Source organism: Columba livia, chromosome Z (assembly GCF_036013475.1).
Source record: "Columba livia isolate bColLiv1 breed racing homer chromosome Z, bColLiv1.pat.W.v2, whole genome shotgun sequence".
NCBI lineage: Eukaryota > Metazoa > Chordata > Aves > Columbiformes > Columbidae > Columba > Columba livia.
The window spans coordinates 84,622,485-84,649,629 of record NC_088642.1 but is presented as its reverse complement, the minus strand read 5'-3'; the positions used below and the strand labels follow the sequence as shown (position 1 = coordinate 84,649,629).

The following is a 27,145-nucleotide window of genomic DNA, read 5'->3' as shown; positions in this document are numbered from 1 at the left end:
TGCCAACCACGATGGGAAGTTCCCCGCACCTGGCCCTACAGGGCAAATGCAAGTAATAAGCAGAGGGTGAGCTTTAAACATGTTTCATCTGCAAGAACCTCATCTTTAAATTTCTGGCTCTGGGTATTTTGGGCAGAGATTCATGTTCATTGTAGCTGTCAGTGTGACGAATCCCAAACACAACTGTCTTTCAGGAGACAGAAAAATGTTTAGTAACACAAAAAAAATGCAACAACAGCAACAAAACACTTTTTTAAATTCTCATTGTTGCCTTTATAACCAGCAGCATTGCTTAAAGCTGGGCAGAGCATCAGACCCGTAACACTGAATGACCCATCACCAGGGAACAGCCTCTGTGCCACTCTGTGCCTCTCAGCTGCCACCAGCGTCCCTGTGTGACTACCTCAGCAAGCTGCAGAGAGACAGGAGAGGGAAGGGTCCCGTGGTTCCCCTCAGGCACAGGAGGGACCCCCCTGCCGCCGGCTGATGCCTCCAGCCCTCTCCTCCCTGCCCAGAGGTGGGGGCGGCTGCAGTGCTGGGGGCAGCATCCCTCAATGCTGACCACACACTGCATTGCCCAGCATAGCATCCTCCATGGTGATGGTCCACAAGATCCATAACCATGGCCAAGCCAGCAGCCCCAGGCAGGGCTCCAGAGGGAATGACCGCAAACCCCAGCTTCCACCACTCAGTGCTAAACAGCCCCAGAAGTCACGGATTGGCCACAAACAGCCACTTAACTTGACAATTCCCAGCTGTCCCATGGGCAGGCGGCACCGCTTGACTGCTGGAGTCCCAAACCCCGGCACCGTGTCATTGTGTGGAGGGGACGGTTTCGGTATTGAGGTCTGGCTGGAAACAGCCCCCCCAGCCCCACAGCCCCCGACACCCCTGCGTGCCGCTGCCGGCTGACACAACTGATTGATTTGACTGAAGGTAGCCAAACCGTCACTCAGGAGGTGCCCCCTTGGTACCTCTTCTGGCTGGATCTACTTGAGGGTGGGATTGCCTGAGCCACTCCTGTCAGGGATTTCAAAGGGAACAAGCGGCTGAACGCGGATCTGACAGCTCTGCCACTGAATTAGGGCTATTTGCATGCTAATTTCCACCGTGCTTAACTCACTGCCAGACCTGGTGCGAGAAGCAGCCTCTGCATGTTTGGAACAATGCTTGACTGATCTAGCTGCGTTAACGAGCAAATTATGGTAATTTTGTTATTACAAATGCATAGAAATTTCCAAAGAGTGAAGCAATACAATATGTTTTCTCTCCTCCTCCTCACTCCTAAATATGGACCCTTTTGTTTATACACACTTTGCCTTGCTTACTTGTGTTTAGATATGCACAGCACCTCACGTCGATGGGAGAAGGCAGAAATAATGGCTGGAGCAGAGGGAGCCCGCAGAGCAGACAGGATCGGCTGTGCCGCGCACGGGACACTTGGGACCTCGTCCCCAGCTGGTGTGCAGCAGCAGAGCCTCGGTGGTCAGGGGCTGGGACTAATTGACCCTAGTTGTGGACTGGGTCTGTGAGGGGAAGCTGGGTTTAGGAACAGCAGATCTAAAGGCTGTTGGCTTCCCAACAAATCACCTTCTTGCCCCCTCTAGTGTAATTTCTAAATCAATTTAATGAAATAATATGTGACAACAACATATTGAAAACAATATAAATTTCATCTATATTCTGTGCAAGCGTGGTAATTACATTCCTGAGAGATGAACACCAAAACATTTCTGCAGGCTTCCAAGATGCTGGCAGACCCTCATTCAAAATGTACATGAGCAGTGGATAAACGTGTACCATTTACTTAACTGCTTCATTATTAATTAAGGGAACCATTTGTCAGTTGATTTGCAGTCTGATGTTGCCTCACAACAATTGTGACGGCACATCACTTGCTCCATCATATGTGGTGAAACTTCTCTGTGATTTGTCTTCCAAGATTACAGGAGGGTGGAGCAGCCCCAGAGGTGGGACAAAACAGTAAATTCGCTTAACCAGAAAACGTCAGATGTCAATATTTCAGTCCTTTGGCGGTGGGTCTCTTCTGGCTCTGGCAGTGGAAGCTGCGGGTGCTCCTGTGAGCATCTGCAGGGTGAAGGTATTTTGGGGTGCTCCGGGTGACAGCTGGGTTTCAGCTATGTGAGCTGCAAAAAGCCACAGTAGCAGCACAAAAAAAATGCATGCCCATAATCTGAGCAGAGATACATGTTCCTGTTGTAGCAGCAGCGTGAAGGAGGTGGGGCAGACAGCAAATGGACTTAATAGTCACCTCCAGGCTCCAAGGACGTAACTTGTAAATGCTCCAATTCACCAAAGAAATGTTAGGGTTTATTCCTCCGTTGCTTTAAGTCTTTCTAGGATAAAGTACCTGATTTTACTTTTACTGGCCAAAATAGCATCACTGTCCAAGTAACCCAGCAGTTCCAGCTTTTGGTTGTGCATCAGAGAAGGACCAGTTGAGGCTTACCACTTATGCCCTCTGTCATCAAACATACTGTAATCCACTTTCTCTGCCTCTGCTTTTAATTTGTTTGCCTCCCAGTCACTTTGCCTTCAAATATTTACTGCTGCATGTCGGGAGGTTATAAAATGCTATCACAAAACTTTGGCAAAGGCAGAGCCAGAACGAATAACATTAACACAGGAAACTAACTAGGAATAAAGACTTCAGAGTGCTGGAGTAGGACCAAGCGCCACCAGTCACTGCAGGCTTTATTCCAGAGCTCTGACAGCTGAACTGCTGTGTCCCAGTCCCGCTGTGCCGTGGGGCTCGCAGTCCCGCTTCCCCACAACCCTCACTGCCCACTGGGCGCCGGGGGGCTGAGGGACAGTCCTCTCCTGTCCCTCACAGCTCATGGGGGAGAAACAGCCCCGACCTGGAAAGTTGCAATCTCACTTCTCCTCCGCATTAATATCTGTTAGCCACAAGGAAAAAATGCGCTTGGAAACCACGTGTTTTGTTTATCAACACCATCTCCTTCTGTTTTGCACGTTAGAAGTAGCATCTTCTCCTAGATAAAAGATTGCTAATGATACTGTTGCTATTTTTTATGCTTTTCTTTTCAAAGCCCCGTTTTGAATGTCACTGTTTTCAGGTCTCTTTAGTCGGGTAATTGCACATAGACTTCATATAAAGGAAATTCATTTGTTCAGGGTCACGGCATGGTTTTTCATTAAAAACAAATTACCGGTGTTCAGAAAGGACATCTGGGTTTCGAGGGTCCCATTAATGACTATATTTTCAGCATCACTATTCCGGACAGTCTACCCTTTCCTGTCACCCAGTGTGCAGGGCCCTCCAGGAGAGGAGGGGACATGGTGAGTGACAGTCCGGGGAGGGGAGAAGGGGGGCAGGTGAGGGAGTCCACCCCCAGAGACAGGAAGAGGGAAGAGGGGGGTACACAGGAACCAGGGGGCAGCAGGCGCAGCTGTCCCAGAATTTATGACACAAGAGCTGAAATATGTATTTAAGTGAATGATCATAGCTACTTGCACACAATCTCTTTCCAGCTCAGCCACAGCACCATGAGTCTGCTTGCCAGGGCAAGCAGATGCTGCTTTGCCCAAGTCCCAGCCTGGTCCTTGCTGTCCCAAATAGAACATGACTCCTGGCACGCAAGCTGCAGCTCCAGCACTGCTCCTTGTGTCCTCTCCTCTGTCCCTGGCCAATGGCCACCGGCTGTCCCATACACAGGAAAACACAGACCTTCAGACACATCTCAGGAGGTAATCCCACAGACATGAGCAGTGATCCATGGCAAGAGGCCTCATCCAGCACTGGAAAGAGGCTGGTGGTGTATGGAGCAACAGAGGACCATGAAAAGAGCCCACATGAGCTGTGATGGTCCCCATCCCCATGTCAGCCCAGCCCACACAAGAGGAGGTGCAGAGCTGGAGAGATGGTCCAGCCTCCCAAAGGCGATGGAAATACGGCAAAGCTGTGCTATCTGTGCTATCTGTACCAGCAGACCAGTGCTGTAGCAGCTGCACTCCCTTTCAAGCACTTCACCTAAAAAAAAGGTCTAGGTCCCTCACATAGGTCATGGAGTAAAATCCCTGGAAACACTGCATTTCCCAGGGATGTGCTCCCAACCAGCTGCTGCTAAGCTCCTAAAGTCAAATCTTCAAATGTGGGGTAAAGAGAGAAAAGAGAGCAAAAGCTGCCAGCAGAATACAGCACCATCTCCATTAGAAGAGTCAGACAGCTCTGGGAATGACTCTTTGGAAAGGAGTCAACAAAGGGGGATGGCTCCAGGCTGCGAGGACTGGGTGGTATGGAGGAGATGTGCCTTGCTTCTGCCTGGTCTTCCCAGGAGGTGAAGGGACAGCTGCTGGGGAAACACTGCTCTGCTTTTCCAAAGTGACAGCACAGTAAGGGTACAATCACAGTGTGAACAAATAATAACAATAGTATCAAATGGAAACCAGGAGATAATTCCTGCATACAGCATCTCATTAAACTGTGGGATCCTGTGCCCAGAGGTAGTACTGAGACCACAAATCTAGTAGGAATCAATAGTAGATTAAACCTCTAAATAGATAAAGAGAAGATAGTGAGACCTACACTAGACAAAATAAACATTTGTAAGGGATATAAACTTTCCTACTTCAAGGTATAAACCACTAGACAATGAGGATTAAAGAGAAGTGTCTACTTCAGGCCCTGGGAGCTGCTGTGTCCCCTGCCCCAGTTGAGGATGGCAGCGTCTCTTCCCGGGACCCCCAGGTTCCTATGACAGATGCCAACTGATGCTGTTGATCTCCTGCCTACCCCCAGGACACCCAGGAATATGCACCAAAAGTCACAACTTTATGCTGGGTCCACCCACCTTTCCCCTGTCAGCCCCAGTCTCTGGGGCAGGAGGGAGCCGGAGTCTGGGAATGGAGCGGGGGTGGACGGGGATGCTGGGACGGGGTCTGAGCATGGAGCCGGGGTGAACAGGGATGCTGAGACGGGGTCTGGGCACAGAGCGGGGGTGGACGGGGATGCTGAGACGGGGCTGGGCATGGAGCCAGGGTGGATGGGGATGCTGAGATGGGGTCTGAGCATGGAGCGGGGGTGGACGCGGATGCTGAGATGGGGTCTGGGCACGGAGTGGGGGTGGACGGGGATGCTGAGCTGGGATCTTGGCGCTCGTGCTGCCAGGGCTGTGGAGGGGTGAGACCCTGCTTACAACTGGGACAGGGAACATGGAGGGAGATTTCTCCCAGTCCCTGTGTAGACATTAGGCACTGTCCTGTGATGGGGGGTGGGGGGGAGTGCCTCCGTAGCTCCCTCCAGCCTCTGAGGGGGATTCATGGCTCTGTGATTAAACAGGTGGTTGGGGTCTAGGGCAGAGCTGTCCCATCTCTGCACCTGCATGGACTGCTGGCATCACTGCTTTCCAGAGAGGGACCTGTTCTCCTCTTAACAGCTTGTGGACCCCATCTCTGCTCACAGAATCGGGCAGAAGCATACGAATTCCTGATTCTGCAGCACATTTTCAGTGGTGCCATAATCAAAACATTGAGTTATAGAATTATGGGGCATTTCAAGATGGAATGGGCTCCAGGATGCTCATCACTTCATCCAGCCTGGCCTTGAAAACCCTCCAGAATGGAGACTGTGCAGCCCCTCTGAGCGACCTCTTCCACCACTGGAGCCTCCTCACAGGGGAGGTTTGAAGCTTTTCCTCATACTCAGTTTACATCTTGCATATTTTAACTTATGCCCATAGCCTCTTTGTGCTGTGGGCCCAAAACTGCACTATTCCCACTGTAAATCCATGAGTGCCACCTGAGGGGACAATCCTTTCCCTATAGCTCCTGGCCCTGATGTTGCCGGTCGTCCTCGCTCCAGTGCACTCCGCAGGATGACACTCCGCTCCCCATCTGCCTACATCTGCTCCAGCAGCCTGTCATCCTCAGTCTATCACAAAGTGTTCCCTTCCATGATGAAGGTTTTTATGTTTGCCCTTGTTGGATTTCATATTCCTCTCCAAGCCTACCTGGATGCCTCCAGGTGAAAGCCCTGCTCTGGAGCACACTGACGGCACTCCTCGGTGTGGGATCATCTGAACACCTGAGGAGGCGGATGAAGAAGACAAAGAGGACAGACACCTCGTCAGACCCCACAGCACCGCACATGCTACTGGCATCCAGCTGGAGTGTGGCATCTGCCACCACCTCCAAGCTTGACCACCCAGCCAGTTGCTTTCCCATCCAAGTGCCCATCTGTCTGCACTGTAGCATTGCCCTTGTATCCTGTACCACCAGAGCACTGTGGCCTGCTGGGACTGCAGCACCTCTCGTAGAGCTCCTCTCTGGCCACATTTACAGAGTGACAGCTGCCAAAAGGCAGGAGAAGTGTGCAGGTTCCACCATCTGCAGAGGAATGTGTTTACGGGAGCATTGAGTGATGATAGATCACAGAGTCACAGAATGTCAGGGGTTGGAAGGGACCTCAAAAGCTCATCCAGTGCAATCCCCCATGGAGCAGGAACACCCAGATGAGGTTACACAGGAAGGCATCCAGGTGGGTTTTGAATGTTTCCAGAGAAGGAGACTCCACAACCTCCCTGGGCAGCCTGTTCCCGTGTTCTGATCTCAGTTCATAAAGCTATGGACTGAAATCGAAGCCGCATGTTTGCCTGTTTGGTTCCTTTAGAGAAAAGTATCTGATTAATCTATGCTCTAGGCCAAAGCAGACATTCCTGAGCCACATAAAAGAAGGAAATTCCCTATTGATATACAAGTCCCTGTTTCTGCCGGTAAGGAAGAGAGGCGGTGGTAGTGGTGCAGCGGGATGCCCTGTGTGCATCCTTGCCCGGGGGGCAGCAGGGCAGAAGCGGGGCTGGCAGGGCAGAAACCCCTCCTGTTCAGGTGCACAGCGGGGAGCTGGAGGAGACATGAGCACAGAGCAAGCAGTGGAATCTGCACAGCTCCTGTGTCCAGTGTCCAGCCTGTCGCTGGCCGGGAGCTGGATCAGGTCCCCTCTGCAGACCCACAGACATGGGACAGACAGGGGACAGCATGGTCAGGGATGGGGTTGCTCACAGCAGCACCAGCAGTGGCAGCAGCAACAAGCATGCAACAAAACACAGCCCATGTCTTATCGTGTATACATTTCTCCCACGTCTCTAAGCGCTTAACTCACACAATTACTTAATTATGGCAGAAATTCATGGCTGATGATTAAAAATCTTATCAAGGAAGCCCATTTCTAGCACAGACTCTGAAAACTCTGATGAGGCAGCAGCAGGTTATGAAACAAAACCCTGAGACCTGGTACAACAAACGCACTCCCTTTCCTCCTTGCCTGGGCCCTCAAGGACTGTGGCACTTTTCCCAGGGAGGCTCTGAAACTGGTGCTGCAAAGGACAGGAGTCAAAGAATTGAGAAGGTATTTTGGATGCTAGTTAGCAAATTCCCACTTAAATGAGGAGAACCTACAGGAATTGCAGCTGACCTTCACACTAGCTGGAGCAGAAGGTTGTTATTAAAGGAACCAGTGAGAGGAACAGTGCAGTTATTCAATATAATAGGTCACACAAGCCTATGTGTAGTTAAACATAAAATCTATTACCTGGGAAAATCAGCTCAGATGACTCTACATCACCGAACCCTCACTGCATCTCCTCTGGCTGAGCACCGCCAAGCCTCACGTCCTCCAGTTCTGCTACTGCACCCTGGCAGCTGCCCCTGAACAGCTGGTCATCCCTGATGTATTGGTTTCCCAAGTACCCCAAAAGAGAAGGAAGAGCAAGTATTTGCCTCAGCTGGGGAAAGAACTGGGGCTTACATTCTGATTTTCAGAGAAAGGTGTTCAGAAAGAATGTGGTAGATTCCCATAAGGTCTCTAAAGGCCTCTAAGTGTGTGTGTTTGCCAGGAACATGCGTCAGATGATCACGCACAGCAGGAGGATGCCCCTGGGGCAAGGAGGAGCTCAGGACATCAGCAAGGAGCCAGCCCAGGAGGGACCAGGCGAGGGAAGGGACCAGTGGGGCAGGATGTCTGACCCCTGGACACAGAGACGACTGACGGAGCCTGCTGCTCCAGGCCTTACATCGTAATTACAGCTTGCGGTCGAGCTGGAGAGTTGACATGAGTTCAAATCTTCACACGAAGCCATGGCTGTGCCACAGCAGCCAGGCAGGCCCGGCACGTACCAGCAGTGGTGTCCACGCGTGTGTCCATGAGAAACAGCAGGAGGAAAGGACAAAATCTCATGCTCTTTTCAGGTGTTCACTTTTTATCCTCACTCCACACAAACTGCATCTGGTACCCTCACCGCAGCTCTTGCAGACATTACATTTTGTGGGTAAAAATTGCTTTCTACACAAACTATGATCTAACTTCCATAGCTAGTTTCTAACTCGAATATATACATTAAATGGCTGATTTTTTTCTTAACTCCTTAGAATCGTAGAAGTATCCGTAGCAATCTCATAAAATGCAATTTGCAGAACATAGAGCTGGTAACAAAGATTTACCCCAGCAGAGCCTGGACATCAAATTACTGTCACCAACTCACAGTTCCTATTACAAGTATTTTTTTCTAATTCACCACCTCCCAGAGCCATGTGATTACACACAAAATTCCACTTTAAAGGGTTTTTCCTCAGTAACCTTCTGACCCTGCTGAGTCCAAAGAGCTGGCTCAAACAGCCTTATGGGCTTGGAAGGCAATAGGGGAAACAAAGAGAATTTTCAAGTTATCAACACTTTTAAAATCATACAATAATTATGTGCCAGATTCATGACTTTTATCATAGGTATCTGGGCCTCAGAACACCGTTTTCTCTCATGACCAGCACCCTCCGCTCCCACTGGCCACACAGAAAGTACTATCCACAGCACCCGCTATTTCTCACCACAATGCTCCAAAAAGGGAAGGAAATCACAGAAATACAGCATCCTGAGGACACCTCGCTGTCCCCCAGGAGTCAGGTGGATGGACACAGTTTTTCACAGAGGAACACTGAGGTCAGGACGTGTCCAGCCCTGGGGGCCAGTGATGTCCCCACGAGACAGAGCAAGAGGGACATGGTGCCCGGGTAAAACAGGTGGGCTGGAGCCAAGCGGTGCCACGTGGGCAGCACCTGGCACGGCCCAAATTGGGGATCCCCAGGGGCAGGGGCAGGGGCTGGGGCCCTATCACATCCTGGTGTGAGGGACGTGCCCTGGCTGTCTCCAGGCTGCGACACCTCCATGCTGCGCCTGGTCCCAGCGTCCCCCACCCCTCCTACCAGCGCTGTGGCCTTCACGCAGCCTCCGAGCGCCACGCTTTCCTCATGAAATGCTGTCTTTTTCCTTTCCTTTTATTTTATTTTATTTTTCCCCCTCCTTGTTTTGAAGACTCACCAGGCACCATTCCTGTCAGCGCTGGAGCAGAGTAGCTGCCCTGTCCGGCCGGGGGGACGTGCGGGGGGTATCCTGGGAGGGTTGTGCTCGCCAGCTCACGACCTGAGGAATCAAACCAACAAATCACCGCGTGAGCGTTGAGACGAGCGGACACGGGTTCACATCTCCCTGAGCGCCCAGAACACAGCCATGCATTTGTCATCGCTGCTTTGCGAGGACCACGGTGGGATTTCCAGGCTGGCAGGGAGGGGAGGGACAGTCTTCTTTCTCTGTGAGCTGCCACAAAGCTCCGATGAAGTGAGAGACAGGAAGGGGAAGAGCAGAGCTCTGCAGGGAGGGGAACGCGCCCGCCTGAACTCCAGCTGCTCGTCCCTATTCCCAGGTTCCTCCAAAGCTCAGATTCATAAAGTCAGAAACAGCAAAATGTGAAACAACAATGATCTTAATGACACTTTCCCAGAAAACTCTCAAGAAAATCACAGTGCATCGGCTGATGGTTTGCAGAGATCTAAATAGAAAGTGGGACACTGTTTCTATCTCTTGTTAAAGCCACTTACAAGAAAGGAACCAACACTGGAAGTTGAGATATGAAGTCAGTTTAAGATATAGTTTGCTGGGGTGCCAGAAGAAGGGGTCAGATTCACAGACAGCCTGATGTAGTGCTCTTTACTTAGATGGCAGAAACACTTATTTTTATTCAAGTTCCCACGGGTCTTCCATGGAAATAACCCCACAGAAAGCCAGCAATGGCACATACCCCATCTCCCTCTGCCCCTGGACCAGGGTCCCCCCCTCTTCACCCCCTCCCGGGTGCAGCTCCCAGGGACACATCGCTGCTGCAGAGCCAAGTCGGGACATGCAAACAGCACAACTTGAAAGTGACGTCCCAGCCCCCCCAGACCCTGCTCCTGCGTGGGACCCCAGGACAGACCTGTCCCCGCAGGCTGCTGTGACAGAAGCTCGGGTAAATCACTGTCTGTTGTGGCCACGGGAGGTCTGATAGGAGAAAGGGGTGTTCCTCTGATCTCACCAGGAAGGATACATCCCTCACTGCAGAGGGAACCCTGGAACCCACCCACGGTCCTCTGCACTCCCACAGCATCCTTGGGCACATTACTTACACAAAGATAAGTTGCCTCCCAAGAGCCCTCAGGTGCATGGCAGCACCCAGCCTGGCCTGGCACACCACGGCCAGGCCTGCAGCAGCACACCAGTGCTGCCGTCCCCTCGGGAGAGCAGCGGGTTGCCCTGGCCACCGCTCTGCTGAGGGGACCTGCTCGATCCCCTGCACCGGCCGCTCCGCCATCCTGACGAGTGGCTCTGCCAGAGGCTGGGGAGCGAGGGGGCCCTCCCACAGGGCTGTCCCCTCTGGCCACACCGCGGGCTCAGGGCAGCAGCAGCGCAGCACTGGGCTCTCAACACTCAAGTGTGTGTTTCAGGAGAGAAAGGGACCCTGGCTGCAGGGACCCCAGCCCCAAAGGTCCCCGCTCCTCTGGCTGCTGCCAGCTCCAGCTGGCTCTGAGACATTGTTGGCCAAAACAGCTCGTTATCCAGAAAAAAATCACTGTGAGTGCAGGTCCCTTCGTCAAAACATGGCACGTCAGATCAACAAGAAAAGTTACGTGACTTTGTTGACTTTAGCGCCGCTGACAAGAAGAAAGCACAGATTCTTGTGTTCAAAATGTTTTCCAGAGCCATTTGATTTTATGACAGTGTTTTTCGCAAGTCTCTACAGCTTGGAGAGGCTGAAACTAAACGTTTCCCCATGAGCCAAAAGCATTTTTAAAATTCTGGTTGGCGGAGATTTTGAGAAACGAGTCCTCATCTGATAAGACAGGAGACAGGAATGTGAGTTATTGCAAACTGGTGCTCCCCACGCCGGGCCACGGCCACGAAGGCCACTTCCCCACCACCCTGCCAGGCAAAGGGGTCGGTGCGGGAACGCTGCAGCGTCTCGCAGCACGTGCCCCACTTTCCTCGGCACTCCACCTCCACGAATCGGGATGCGCGCCATTCCTCTCAGGCCCTTCCTACAGAATATTTGTGGTGCATCCACATCCTGAAAGAATTTAAGGTTCAAAACAACTGATTAATTTGCTCTCCAGTTCTTGGGGGAAGCCGGATCCCTTACGGAAGGGCATAATGAATTCTAATTATTCAATGCAAGCAGAAAATGGCTCTTTTAGATTAAAATCATCACTGCCCTGCTTCCTTCTCTCTGGCACAAAATTAAACTCTGATTATGCCACCTCGACAGCCTGGGGAAGGCAAAAGTATCTGTGATCCACTTAAATTTGGTTGCAGAGCAAAGCTGACCCGCAGCGCTGGCAGGGAGTACCCAGCTAAGGGTTGTCCCGAACACAGAAGAACCTCTCACAACCTGACGTCCGTGCTGGTACCATCATCCAGGAGCCCTCCACAGACCCCAGAAGGGATATCACAGCTCTTCCCTCCCTCAACGGTGTGGTGTCACCATGGACTGGCCCAATGCCTCATCTCCCAAAGGTGCCAGGACAGTGGGCGACATCCCCATCCTGACCCATCCCACGTTGACCACGCCCCACTCCTCACTTTCCAATAGCTATTAAAAAAGCACCATTGCCCTACAACTTATTTCAATGTATTGAAATATTACATTTTTCACTTTTCCCAAAGCTACTGTCACACCAAGCACGGTTAGGATCACTGTCAAGGGCACTGAGCAGTGTAGCCACCACTGAAGACACCAAGGAGAGCAGGATCGCAGCTCCTCCCTAAGTGAAGATAACACAATTCATGGTCTGTTCCACAGGTGTGGTCTTGTTTCCATCACATCTCATTTCCAGATTCATTGTTCTGGCATCTGCTGACAAATGTTTGCAGCAGGGTCACCACAGCCAGGCTGGGGCAGGGGCTGGGAGGAGGCCAACGGGGGCTGGCAAAGGGCACAACTGCATGTACCGCGGCCTCACCTTGTCCTCTTAATTGCATGCAGTGTGCTTCCCCCACAAAAAGAGTATTGCTGTCCCCTATGGCATTTTCCCCCAGTATTGGCAAGCTTCAAGTGCACTGAAACTATTTATTTCAGACAAACACTAATAACCATGGCACAAAGAGAGGCAGAGAAGCAGACCCTGCCCCAGAGTGTTCCCACTTTGCTCTTTCAGGCAAAGCAGCCAAGAGGAAATGAACATCTGTATTTTAGTAGTGGGCCATGGAGCCAGACAAAGGTCCTTCAGGACACACTTTTTCCTAATCATCTTTGATCTAGGCTTTTTTAAGATTATTCCAGATGGCTAAAGTTGGATATGGGGTACAAGCAACTGCAGGCAGAGCTGCCTCACTGCCTGGCCCACTGGGCTAGTGTTGTGCGGGACAGAGCAGCTCAACAACCAGCTCCAGCCTACAGGCAAGCTCAACTAGAGCAGAGCTCAGCAGGACTTTCCAAGAACAACTTCTGCCAACGCTATGAGGCTACTGCCTAAAGCTTCACATACCCAAACACCTTGCTGGTTCTTGCCTGGAATGGCCTCCCCATGGGGAGTCTGGTGGCCCCAGCAGCGCTGGTACCTTCAGCAGTATCTGCTGGCCTGCAGCTGGCATGCCTTGGTGACAGGGGGGACACATGGCAGCTCTTGTGCCCATTCAGCTTGGAGGAGGCAGTGGGTGAAGAAGACCCCGCCTTCTTCTTTGCCCCACCACCTCCTCTAGGCCACCTCACCAAGCTCCTCCACATCACTGGAGAGCGTCTCCAAGGGGCGCATCAGCAAGGCAGCTCAGACCCATCACTTGTCCAGCTCCCAGAGAAGACAGGACTAAGTGAGGGTCTAGGTGACCTGTGTGAGGGGGGATGCATCCAAAACACACACCGTACACCATGCTTGTGTTACTGAAGGCAGAATAGGCACCTGTTCTTCAAACAGGATGCGATGAGATTGGCAACGTCCTTCTCAGAATGGGAAGCACATCCCTTCCCCATCACAGCCAGATCTGGGTCAAGCTCTGTCTGCTCCATAGGTGACCTTGCCACTGATGATTCCCTCCACACCAGAGGAGTGAAGCTCCATCCGCTCACCCGCAGCAGCACCTGGGATACCTCAGGCACAGGCTGCAAAGGCCAGAAGGTGAGGATTTGGAGCTTTTAGCTGGAGCCAACATATTCTGCAGGCTCAGGAGAGCATCCATCAGCCAGATGTGATGCTGAGAAAATGGGCTGCCACTCTATGAGTATGCCATGGTGTTTGTGCCACCATCCACCAAAACTGCAACTAAGCCAGAGTCTAGTCTGATGGAGACAGGATAATAATACTAATAACACCAGAAGTTGTTTGTTTTTGGACAAAAAAAAAGGTGGGGACAGCATGGGCATGGGTATCGTGTGTCCTTGTGGAAGCTCACACCTGTCCCCACAGGAGCTCACACCTGTCCCACAGGAGCACACGTCTGTCCCTGCAGGAGCTCACACCTGTCCCACAGGAGCTCACACCTGTCCCACAGGAGCACACGTCTGTCCATGCAGGAGCTCACACCTGTCCCACAGGAGCTCACACCTGTCCCTGCAGGAGCTCACAACTGTCCCACAGGAGCTCACACCTGTCCCTGCAGGAGCTCATAACTGCCCATGCCGCAGAGCCAGGGCTTTGCCAGGCTCCGAGCAGCCGAAGCACTTTCCAAGACAGAGTCTCTGCACAGCACCATCACTGAAATACTGCAAGGGTTGTGACACGCCCTCCTGCTCCAAGGAAAGCACTCAGCCTGGAGACCCAGCTCCCTGCAGATCCCAACAAGAAACAAGACGATGTGCAGCCACTGCTCTCATGGAGCTGCTGGTGCCGCAGGGTTCGGATGTGGCTCTGGGACTCCCCAGTGCAGAACCAGCAGGGCAGAGCCCCCCTGCGCAGGCCTGTGGGCCGCCTGCACTGAGAGGGAGCACATCCGACTGGGAGCACCCAACACTGACAGAAAGACCCACCCAGAGAGGGGCTGGGGCTTGGGACTGTGCAGCTGGACAGGGGTGGGCGGCACCAGCACCCGGCTGACATCAGGGAGCGGAGCCAGTGCCTCTGTTACAGCCGTTCCTATATTCACACAGTCACCACAAGCTCTCACAGACAGGAAAAGTTGCACATCATTTTCAGTTTTAGGCATATCTCTACCAGAATTTATCCCACATTACTCCAAAAGACAAAATATGATGATGCCGAATAACAACAATATCAATTGGCACTGCAGGGCTGGAGGGCACAGCCACACGTCGAAGTGCTTGGCTCTGCACACACAAGATACACAATAAATGCCCGTCCCTCCATTCGCCAGGAGCTGGCAGCGTGCTCACACTGAAAGCAAATTATAATTTCCAAAAAAAAAATGCAAAGAAGTAATTTTCTTGCATAAAAGAAATTATTTTGCAGCCGGATGCAGGAGAGGTCGGCAACCCCCACAAGCAGACGTGGCAAGCAGCACTCGGGCACCAGCAAATGCCCCCGCTCCAGCACAGGCTGCCCGGGCCGGCTGGCAAACGGCTGTGTGCGCCAGCAAGGGATGCTCCCGGCTCCCAACCATGGTGAGGAACATGAGGGAGCGGCTTAGAAACATCCTTTGGTTCACCTACCTTTTAAAAAAAAAAATCAAAAGGCGGCAAAGAGTGTTTCCAAGTGTGTCTTTGTATACTACTGTGTGTAAACTTGAATCCAATTAACTTCAAATTTAACTACTAATGAAATTATCTCATTTTGCTATCAGCTCAGCTCTCATCCATGGCAGTAATTAACCACTGGGGGTTGTCACTCCCAGACACATGACACGAGGACTTCCCCAAGCTCAGGTGCTTCAAACCCTTGCAGAATTCATTACCCTGACAGTGTGAAAACCCTTCACTTTCAATACCACAGGGCACCAACATGTTTTTTTCCCTTTATCTAACTGATTGCCAGTAACAGTGTGAAAGAAATGAACCCACTGGAGAGGTAATTAATTACTGCAAAGGATACATTAGAAAATGCAGGGGGTCCAGGTGGTGAGGAGGGGGCTCACTGAGCCCCTTTGCTGCTGCCTCAGAACCAGCCTCTGCCATGGTGGGGCTGGTGATTCTCCCCTCTGAGACAGGCAGCACCGAGGGGAACCAAACCCCCACCTGCCGCCCCACACACACCGCAGACATGAAACTGCCGTCGGCTCGGAGTGTGGTCAGCGGTCGGCGCTGCAGGGTTAGCGGGTGATCCCACTGCTCCAAAGGGTGAACACAACAGGTCGGCGGCACCGGGACAGCCAGCCTGGCAGTGCTGCTGGGTCCCCGCTCCCATTGCCAGCAACACTGCAAGGTGTCAGCCTGTCTGAAATGGCCACCCGAGGCAGCTCGCACCCCATGTCACGCCCAGCATCAGGGTGCTCCACCAGCAAAGACCAGCGGCTCCCTGGGGACCGTCTCACACACACACACCCTCTCCACCCCTGCCCAAAGCCCCCCTGCTCCCTTGCAGAGGCTGCGCTTCACCTGACTCTGCATGTCTTTACAGAAAACAATTTTTTGCAATGTAGGCTTGTGCAAAGTGAAGTGGAGAGATGCTACCACAGGGGCACGCAGTGACCTGCCCACGGGACTGCCGAGGAGGCAGTCCCAGCACTGTCCTGCTCGCGCTGCGACCCGCAGCCCTGTGCTCGCACGCACCAGGAATCCCGATGTCTCACACGAAGATGCTGTGTCACGACAGCGCACCAGCAAAACAGGCAAACCCTTCCAAAAGGCAGCCAAGTGGGACTGATCAGACTTGGCTTTCGGCTGCACTCCCTCTGAAATGGCCTCAGGTGGTCTCAGATCCCGCAGCACGATGGGAGCTTCGGCTCCTGGACATGGCACATGGCACCACCTCCAAGTGCCCACAAATGTTGGTGGCAGAGAAAGGGACGTGCACTGGTGCTGCTCGGCTGCCAGGTCCCCAGGGACCATCACCCTGTCCCCGGGAGTCAGCATGCAGCACTCCACCGACAGGCTGTGGCAGCATCCCCGCCACGTCAGGCACAGGCTGCCCAGCAGTGAGAGAGCGGTGCCTCACAGATGGGTGCATTTGCTTGACACCAGAAAAACAAACAAACAAGCAACAACAACAACAAACAAACCAAACCCAAAACCAAAAACTAAACCAAAACCAAAAACAAAAGCAAAAGCAAAGACTGATAGAGATGGTGTTTTGGAAACCACTTCATCTCTGGGAAGCAAATCCAGATTTCCAGCCTGTTTCAGCCAAACCTCTTACCAGAATTGACTTTTCTTCTCAAAATTCCAGCTCCTGCTTAGAAAAGCTCTTCCCCTCCCCAGGGAAGGCTGTGATAATTTTAACCTTGTTGTTTCAATCATTAACCTGAAGAAAATATTTTGGTCAAATGAACAACCCTGTTAGCAAGGAAAGCACCTGCAAGCTCCATCACCTGGCTCCAGCTCCCCTGCTGCCTGGGCACACACATGTCACAGCCAGGGTCTGCCCAGGGCAGAGGCACAGGGCAGTGGAGCACCCCAAACCAGAGACGAGCGAGTCTGAAAAGTGTCCAGTTTTACTGTACAAAACACTGCTCCACACTCGGCACTGCAGCAGCACGGCATTTCCGTCATTGCTGCTTTGGGTCCAGAGTCACTGCACGCGGCTCCGGCATTCAGTCCTGCCTGAACACAGTTCAGACTTTGCATCACATCTATGCATCTCGCTGATGCATCTTGCCAATGCATCCCACTGATGACCATCAGATTTCATCTTGCCCCATTATGCTAGGAAAGGAGTCACTGCCAACAGAGGACCCTGACATTGAAACACCACTGCCGGTGAGTAACTTCCCTCCCGTGCTCATCTGGCTCTATTTGTGGACATCAAACCTAGTGCGGGATGCTTACTGCAATGAGTTACCTCTTCTGCACCTAATTAGAGGCAGATAAAACAGTGGTAACACACAGCTCACCTGTAATGATTTTGCTGACTCGATTATTCTTCTGACAATTAGCTCTGGCTGCCAAAGCCTCACAGGAATGTCAAAGTCCACTTCCTACAAAGCAGGTAATGTCACAGGTGTGACCATGAAATCAATAATGAGGCATAGCTCTTGCAGAGGGCATCCAGGTCAGATGGAACAGCCCTTAAATTAAACATTGATAAGCAGAACACAATTATCCATCATGTTTAAGTGCCTGCGTGAAATTAGCAGCCAGGGAATGGGATCAGTGAGGGAAAGATTAGTGGAGGAGGTATTGAAATGCGCAGTGTCCACCGTGACTGGGGCTGCAAGGGCTTGTGACAGCAGCGCAGTAATCTGCCATCAAAGCCATAAAATTCAGATTAAGCACACTGCACTGAAACAGGGGTTGCAGATGTGGGCCTATTTTCCTCCTCCTCTGCAAGGCGGCAGCGGATGTCTGGAGGAGCCCAGGGCTGCCCCTCAGAGCAGCTGCCTCCGCTACTCCTCCCATCAACACAACTGCACTTTTGAAATAGAGGCAGGGCAGGGAAAAGAAAAAGGAAGGAAGAATGTTACTTTCTGGTAGAGCAAAAATGCAACGGAAAAGTAGAGATGAATACTCCAGTCTGTTTTCTCTGTAGTTTCTGAGCAAGACTCCCAGAACCGCGGAGTCCTTTGCCCTCACCCCCATGTCTTCTGGACAATCGCTTCTGGCTGCTGCTCTGTAAAACTCCTGCATGTCTTCCTTGCAGCCATGGAGTTTTTGCACACTGTGAACAACTCAACAGTCCAGCTTTGCTGGGTTTTTAGGGGTGCTACTATGAGAAAGCTTTGTTCGCACACTTGAGCTGAGCTGCACTGTCATCCACCTTGATCTTCAAAGTCTACCTGGGTCTTTCCCCACCCATAACACAAGCAAGGTTAGAATTCTCTGGTTTCACCTCTCATTTAATACACACACAAAGTATTGGATGAGACATCTGTGTGGAGCCCAGGAACAAATACCACAGGTGGACAATGTCTCTGGCAGAACCCACCCTTACCCTAATTCTTGTATGGCAAACAATTAGTCATGTATTATACCAAAATGCATCAGCATAATTTAACCTTTCCCTGTGTCCCACTAAGTGAAACCTTCATGCCTCTCAAGATCTTTCTTCACCCAGCTCAGCACGGGCAGCGCAGCCGGCACAGCGCGGTTGTGTCGCAGGTGTGCGGCCACAAGCGTGGAGGGATGTGGGGAAGAGTGGGCATGGCGGCAGATAGGGAGAGGGTCCCACCACACTCCAGGTGTGCAGCACTGACTGCAGAGAGGACAACTATCCATTGCTGGCACTGCATTTGTGAAGGGGGCACCAGAAGGAACGGAGGACCAACGGAGGTGAGCATGAGAAGGATGAAGTCTTGTGGGAGGACACACAGGGGTCTGGAGGCAATTTATCATCACATCCATTAAATCCTTTCTGTGGGGTCCTTTCCCTTCTACACTTGCCTGGAGAAGAGCAGAGGAGCAGCAGGGCCTGAGTAGTTTTGGGATTGTGCTGCAGCTGGAGCAGCAGCTGGAGGCAGGTCCTCTGGGCTCCGCCTGGCACAGCCTGCGAGTCCACATGGACACTGCACAGCTCCTGCAGGCTTAAAACCTGTGAGCACCCCTCTGTCACTGAGGAGGAAAGTCATTCCCACAGGAGGGATGAACAGGCAGCTGCTCATACATCCCGTCCATGGCCAGGGCCACGGCACTGCCAGCACCACTGCAGACTGCTCGTTCATGGAGAGACACGGGGAAAGTGTGCTCTGATGCTGTATCACTGCAGAGATACCCAGCCCAGCAGCACCGGGCAAGCACACAGCTTTCTGAGGTGGCCAAGCTGTGGTGTCCGTGCTGGGGGTGTCATGGCCGTATCACAGGCCACACATCAGACCCGGCGCAAGTGTCAAGTGCAGCACAAAGCAGGGTCCTAGCTGGGGGTCTCACCGTCCCCCAGTACTGCTCAGCTCCATCACAGGTGTGTGTGCCCTCACTGCCGCTGCCCCTCGCTGAAAGACGCTGTGGGCTTTAACCAGGGTCGGCAGCTCTCTCGACTCAGCGTTGGCGATGTGGGATTGTTGTCATCGCATCCTTTTGTTCTGCTCAAAATCAGAGGAAGAAGAAAGAAGAGGAAAGCAAAGCAAAGCAAGCAGGGACCGGCATGCCCAGCCGCACGGCTTGGGACCAGGGCTGTGGGCAGCACACAGCAGAGCGCAGCCTTCAGGTTCACCTTTCTGCCAGAGCCAGACAAGATCTTTGTTAATAAAATCTTTTCATTAAGAGATAGAAATGCCCAAAACCACCTGAACTGTGGAAATCTGGAGTTTACACAAGCAGAGAGGCTGTTCATCTGGGCATTTTAACTCCGAAAGCTTTTAGGGAAAGCTTCGAAGATGCTAGAACATCAGATTTTCCATAACTCTTAAACAAAAATAAAATCCCATTTTCAAGACTGGAATGACTCCTCTACATAAAATGCAAACTTCTGGCAGCAGATACAAAAAGTGGTCCAAATAAAAACAATAGGTGCACACTGCTCTGGACAGTGTTTGCCTTGTTTTGTACTTTCAGTTGTTAAATGTTACTCAGATTTGGATTTTTTCAAGACAGGAAAATCCATTCCCTGCCTCACTCAGAACGTGCCGGCAGCAGGGGGGACCGCAGGGCTCTGCCGCAGCCCAGAGAGGCTGGATCCCCTGTGCTCAGCCCGAGACGGGGTTACCCTCCTGAAGAGCCAAAAAGGACGATGGGGGCATGGGGACCCGTCAGCCTGAGCACGGCAAAACCCCTGCCGGCTCCTGGTCCAGGGCTCGCTCCCTCTGCCCGCATGGAGGAGAGGCATCTCCGCAGACCCTGGGTTTTGGGAGTGGGGGAAGGCGGCTGGTCCTGGCCCCAACAGGACAGGGTCTGCTGGTGGGAGAAATGAGACCTCAGAGCCAGGACCTCAGTGTTCTTAACACTGAGGTTGCAAGAGACGTTTCAGGTCTGGGCACACCGTCATATGGAGATGAAGTGTAAAGGTGAAAACTGTCATTCCCTGCTCCAGGTGACAGCGAGGAGGGGACCAAGGCTTTGCTGAAAACAGCCCAAAATGGCACATCTCCCCACTTGCATTTCCACAGCTCATGATGCAAGAAGGAAGAGGCAGCACTGCAGACAATTAGCGTGTGGGAATTGATGAAGCAGCATGAGGCATGACAAGCAGCTTCCAGGGGCTGTGGAAGGAAGCCTGAGTGGGGAAAGGCCTGGAAGGATGGACGCGCAGAGGTGTCCGAGGGACAGACACACAACGGCTTCCCCCATCTCCAGTCAGACCACGGGTGCCAATTATCCCCATCTGCAGTTTTCACTCTTTCAAAAGGGATTCACTGTACATCAAGCGCTCTGCTCGGCAATCTGCCTTAGTTTGGAAATGACATCAAGTGTTGCCTTCAAAGGCAAAAAACCCCATGTGTCTCCTTATCTGAGAGACCAGTTAGCCTCCTCCTGTCAAGGAGACATGTTAAAAGGGGAGAGAAAAGAAACCTCACATAAAAATAATGGGCATGGCAGATCTTAGAAAATATGATTTTTCAGACAAGTACAGCTCATCGTGCAGTGTCTTTTACAGCAGCAATTAAATGAAACTTTTATTTAAAACAGGACTAATAAAACCAACTTCAAATAGTTCAGAACTTAAATAAATGTGAAAGAAAACAAATAAACAAACAAAGAATCCTTAAACAAAACACCTCTTCCCGCTAAAATGCAGAAAGGGGCAGTCTGGCCATTCTGCTGCTGTGTGTAACAGCTTCTGCACTTCGTATCCCCCGCGCCTCGGTCTGAACAGCCCTCACGCTCCCCACAACCACCACCAAATTAAAGATTTTTTTTTCATTCCATTATTTCTAAAATGTACTCCAGCCAGCACACTACACGCAATGAATGAAAGAACTAGGAGAATTAAACCACGCTATGAAACAGCTTTCTGACGAATAAAGCTATGGAAATTTTAGGCTCCATTTACTTCTCAATCTAATTTTGCCCTCCAATGCACATTATGTCTGAAATGGGATCTCATGTGGTTTGATCAGTGCTCTTAACGCATGCAGAAGCAACATATTCCCTTTATTGTTGTTTCCTTTCTGCAGCACAGCAATACTTCTAATAAGAGCAGCACAGCAGGCTCTGTGAGACCATCCACAGCCATCACCATGCTGCTGAAGGCGTGAGGTGATCAGAGCACCAGCAGCTCAGAAAGTGTGGTCTGAGGGATCCCTGGTCCCACAGATGCAGAACTAGCTGTTCATTACTGCACTCTATGAAAACTGGGAGAGCAACAGAGTTATCACAAGACACTCAAAATACTTTTTCCTTTCTTTTCTTTTCCAGAGTGTGGAGTTTTGCATACACCCAGAAGCTATCTTCTAGCCTGTCCTAGCAACCAAGAGGGCTAGGAAGCTAATCTCAGTTTGTGAAGAATTACAACCTCCTCTTGCTGTAACAGGACTCCCTTAGAGCTACAACAACAGCAAAAACAAACACCAGGAGCTACAGGGTGCAAACAAGAGCATTGGCAGCATTTTACGGTGGAGCCACGGATGTTCCTGAAAACTGAGGGATGTCTGTGGAGAAGGTGGCTGTCCTCCAACTCCTCGCTCTTCAAGAAATGAAAATCTGGCACATTTCAACCCTTTGCCACAGGTTCGCACCTGTTCAGCAAATATTTAGCAGTTAATTGAAAGGAACAGCCTCTCAGAGGCAGCTCCAAGGGGGACAGACAAGTGGTTCCACACACTCTTTGTTCTCCAGTTCTGTCCTCAAGTCCAAAGCTTTCCTTGGGCCGGGAAGTTACCCTGAGGACAGAGGAGCTGCTGACAAGAGGCAGCATCCTTCACCAGGGCTAAGACCTGCAAGATCTGGCCAGAAGACCCTGCTGTCCATAGCAAGTTCAGTTTCAGCAGCGCACGAATGCACCGGTGTGCAGGCAGCTCCCTGCCCATACCAGGCAGGGCAGCCAGCAGCCTCCTCTGGCACCATCTGGCATGGTGGCAGTGCTGGAGGAAAGCTGTGGTGACAACCCTGTCACCAGCCTCCGCCACCATGGCTGCCACTGAAAAGCACCCCAGATGGTGTGGCCACCACTGCTGCCTTGTACCGTCCTGCTGGCAGTGGGGCTGCTGCACCCGGGGACACGAGGCTGTGACACTGGCTTGCCAGACACTAGCCCAAAGAGGCCTCGTTGCTACCAGCATGGCTCAGAGCATCTCCAGCAGCAGATGAGGAGCAGGGCAGGATAGCCCCCTCCTCCTCCTGCCAGCCCAGCAGCTGGGGGATGCTGCCCCCCAGGGCCAAGGGGGGACACACAGAGGATCCCAGCAGCCAGGCCAGACTGTCCTGGGGGCCCATGGATTCCCTGGTTCCTGCCGTGACCCACCGCGCTGGGACGGCACTGGTGGTCAGGAGCTCTGTGCCCCCCACCCAGCACGGGAGGGCAAGCGGGTGGCCCGGCAGCAGCCAGAGGGACCAAGGTCAGGACACTAGGCAGAAGAGGAGGCTGTGTGTCTCCAGATGCCTTGCCAAGGACAGCAGTGACATCCAGAGGGCTTTTGGGAGCAGTGAGAAGGGAAGGAGAAGCCCAGGAGCCGAGAAAACCTGCCTGAGTGTGAATCCTGCTGGCCCCATGCCAGCCATTAAACCCCTCACCAACACCCATCCCAAACACCAGCAATGTGCGGGCAGGTCCCATCGCCATGCCGGTCCCATCACCAGTCAGGACCTCAGCACATCCAACCGGACACAAGGAGCCAGGACCCCTGGCCAAGTGGGGATCAGGGGCTGCTCAAGCTCAGTGTCGCCATCCCGCTGTGTGACAGACACCTGCAGGGCAGAGCAGCCCCGCACGTCAGCACGGCCAGCACAGTCGAGGCCACAGGTGCAACCGGCAGTGGGAAGAGCGGAGCAACCGGCCATCAGTTGCTTGGTTTGCTGGATAAGCACAGAGAAGAGAAAAAATAAACCAGCTTCCACCAGTCTGTATTGCAGAGACATCAAACCCATCCTGAAATCTGCCATCTCACAAGAATCAATATTTATGATCTGCATCTGGAATTAATCTGAGATGGAGACATTTCCAGCTTAAGGACCATTGCTAATGTCATCAGCAGTTTTCTGTTTCTCACAGGAAAAATATTTGCACCCTAGATTTTAACATCTTAGTTAGGGCTCAACGAGGTCCAGATCGACAACCCAAGTGTGATTTTTTCTGATCTTTCAATAATGCCATTTTTATCCTGGAATAAGATGAAAAGCTGAAATCAGGCATTTTACCTGGATTATGTGATAGAAAAAGTGAAGTTGTGGAAATGTTGACATACTTGGGATTTGGTATTTTTCCATCAAAATATTTTTAATTGTCAAGATTGAAATATTTTATTCTCTTTAGTTGAAAGAATCTGAAACCCCATTTGAAATCACTTTAAGATGAAATTGCATTTTTCATCTGCCCTGTGAAACAGCAGAACCAAAGTTCCTGTTTCCACGTCCCATCTTTTTCCCAGCTGCCTGGTGGGCAGAGAGCATCTCCCATAAGGTCACCAGGTGTGCAGCTCAGCTGACATGCCAGGCAGTTCAGTAAACGTATGGATTACGTTATGGAGAGTGTCCTGCAGTGACTTCAGTCCAGAGGACAGAATGAGATATGGAAGTACAGCACACATGTAGCATGAAACACAGGAAAATCTCTAATACTGTGCTGGAAATACTTCATCTCTGCCCAGGAAAGTACTGGGTTGACCAAAAATGCTCAAATGTGATTTTTCCATCAGAAAACGTGGCTGTCCTGTGGGACCACACAGCTCCTTTTCCACCCTTTCCCTGTGCCTCACTCCAGTACCTGCAGAGCCCAACACACGTGTTGGCAGACGAAGTGTGTCTGGCAGCATTTCGTGCTTTGGTGTGTTTGCACCTTCCCTAGCACGACGAGGTCCGACACCAGACACGGCGCCCTGGCATCCTGTCAGGAGCCACCTTGGCCTCTTCTCCTGCCCAAAGTGAGTGACTGTGGGGTCCTCAACGTCTACAGATGCCATTTGTGCCAATGCTGGTTGGTCTGGGGCTCATGGCTGGACCCAGCTGCTGAGCAAGCGATGTAGGCACCAAGATGCCCTGCCTGTGCCCTGCCTGCACCCTGCCCGCACTCTGCCTCCACCCTGCCTGCACCCTGCCCGCACTCTGCCTTCATCCTGCCCGCACCCTGCCTGCACCCTGCCTGTGCTCTGCCTGCGCCCTGCCTGCACCCTGCCTGCGCCCTGCCTGTGCTCTGCCTGCGCCCTGCCTGCACCCTGCCTGTGCTCTGCCTGCACCCTGCCTGCACCCTGCCTGCGCCCTGCCTGTGCTCTGCCTGCGCCCTGCCTGCACCCTGCCTGTGCTCTGCCTGCACCCTGCCTGCACCCTGCCTGCGCCCTGCCTGTGCTCTGCCTGCGCCCTGCCTGCACCCTGCCTGTGCTCTGCCTGCACCCTGCCTGCACCCTGCCGGCACCCTGCCTGTGCTCTGCCTGCGCCCTGCGTGCGCCCTGCCTGCACCCTGCCTGTGCTCTTCCTGCGCCCTGCCTGTGCTCTGCCTGTGCCCTGCCTGCACCCTGCCTGCGCCCTGCCTGTGCTCTGCCTGCACCCTGGCCACACTTTGCCTGCACCCTGGCCGCACTCTGCCTGCATCCTGCCTGCGCCCTGCCTGCACCCTGCCTGTGCTCTGTCTGCACCCTGCCTGTGCCCTGCCTGCACCCTGCCCGTGCTCTGCCTGCACCCTGCCTGTGTTCTGCCTGCACCCTGCCTGCACCCTGCCTGCACCCTGCCCGTGCTCTGCCTGCACCCTCCTGTGTTCTGCCTGCACCCTGCCTGTGTTCTGCCTGCACCCTGCCTGCACCCTGCCTGTGTTCTGCCTGCACCCTGCCTGCACCCTGCCTGCACCCTGCCCGTGCTCTGCCTGCACCCTCCTGTGTTCTGCCTGCACCCTGCCTGCACCCTGCCCGTGCTCTGCCTGCGCCCTGCTTGTGCTCTGCCTGCACCCTCCCTGTGCCCTGCTGGAGCCCTGCCTGCACCCTGCCTGCGCTCTGCCTGCACCCTGCCCGCACTTTGCCAGCAGCAAGGGGTCTCTCTCTGACCCAGGTGAAGGAAAAGCGTTGCCAGCTGCACCAGCTGTAGGAGGCAGCACCACGTTGCTTCTGCTGCAAAAACCACAAGTGAAAAGTGCATCAGGGTCACTAAAATGCAGCTAAAAAATGCAATTAAGATACGTACACATTAGCAACACATCTCTTTGAGGGCTCTTGCATGTTAGAAGCAGCTGACAGGATTTTGCTCCCAAACCACAGTGGGATTCCCCTTCTGCCACATTCAGAGAGGACACGCCCAGCTCCAGCAGCTGGGACCAGGACCAGGGGATGCTCTGGTGGCCCAGGGCTGGACTGGGGCCACCTCCCCTGCCCAGGAAGCTGGGGGTGCGCAGGACTTGGCCCAGCTCCCCCCCACGGCCTCCAGCACTGGAGCTCTGGGTTCATCCCCCTGCCCTCTCCCCTCTGAGCAGCAGAGCTGAGAACAACAAGCGGGGACAAAAAAGGGGAGTGGGAGAGTGGCCAGAGGAGGTCCCTGGCCCACAGTGCCCGTCGTGGCATCAGGATTTATAACTGTATTAAATGGCATGACAGTCGGCCACAATAAATCAGCTCCCCTTCTCCCCAAATCACAGACAATAAAAGCTTTGGCAGTGAAAGTCATTCATCATCATAAAGACTTGAGACATTCCAGCCATCAATTTCACTCACATCCTTAATACACTGGAGAGGAGTGGTGGAGTTTTAGGGGGGGAAAAGGAGAGCGAGAGAAGAAAGGGAAAAATAATTAAAAGAAAATATGAAGAAAGATTGGACTGGAGTAATTACAAGGGTCACAGAAAGGAGTCGCTTCAGGACAGCACCTCTGATGGCGGGGCAGAGCTGCCCTGCTCTCCACGGGGTTTGTGTGATGCTGAGCAAGGCTGCAGGACATCCCTGTCCCCTGACAGGTCCCTGGGACCGTGTCCTGGAGGGGTGACCAAATGCCACACTGCCAGTCCCCACCTGCAGCCCCGCATCCCTGCGTGGTGTCACCACCAGGTCCCCACTGTCTGTGACACACTTGTGCTGCCAAAGTGACAGGTCCGGAGCGGGACTGAGGGATGGAGGTGAGCCCGGGCGCTGGCACTGTGCTGGCAGCGGGGACAGTGCTGCAGCCACCACGAGTCCCCACAGTGGGAAGGGGGTGGTGTACAGTCCCCCAGGTCTGTGGCAGACGAGGGACCTCAGAGCAGCCACCACAGGGAGGAAGGACCTCAGTGAGGGTCTGCAGGCAGGGCAACGCAGGGGAAAGCATGGAGGTGGCTGTGCTGTCTGCGAACCCTCAGGTGACACAACACACTGATGCACTGGTGTTGCATTGCTCCAAGGGGCCGAGCCCGAGGACCAGGGTGGCTGCCCAGCACGCGCTACCGGAACGCAGCTCCCGCGGTGACAGGAGCTGCGGGTGAACGGAGATGAGACACGATGGATGAGACAGGGTGGGCTGGGTCGAGGGCAGCGGGGGTCATGGCACAGGGGTCACAGTATCACAGTATGTTTGGGATTGGAAGGGACCTCAGAAGATCATCCAGTCCAATCCCCCCATGGAGCAGGAACGCCCAGGTGAGGTCGCACAGGAACATGTCCAGGCGGGTTTTGAATGTCTCCAGGGAAGGAGACTCCACAACCTCCCTGGGCAGCCTGTTCCAGTGCTCTGTCACCCTCACCGAGAAGTTTCTTCTCAAATTTAAGCGGAACCTCTTGTGTTCCAGCTTGATC

At 52.8% G+C, this 27,145-nt stretch overlaps 1 protein-coding gene across 1 annotated transcript in view; it reads right to left on the bottom strand.

Annotated features, from left to right (window-relative positions):
• The window catches only part of PAX5 (paired box 5), a 146,564-nt gene that overhangs the window by 26,410 nt on the left and 93,009 nt on the right, over nucleotides 1-27,145 (bottom strand). Inside the window, 1 exon segment of the mRNA XM_065046608.1 lies at nucleotides 9,347-9,448. Within this exon segment, the coding sequence (XP_064902680.1) occupies nucleotides 9,347-9,448 (102 nt within the window).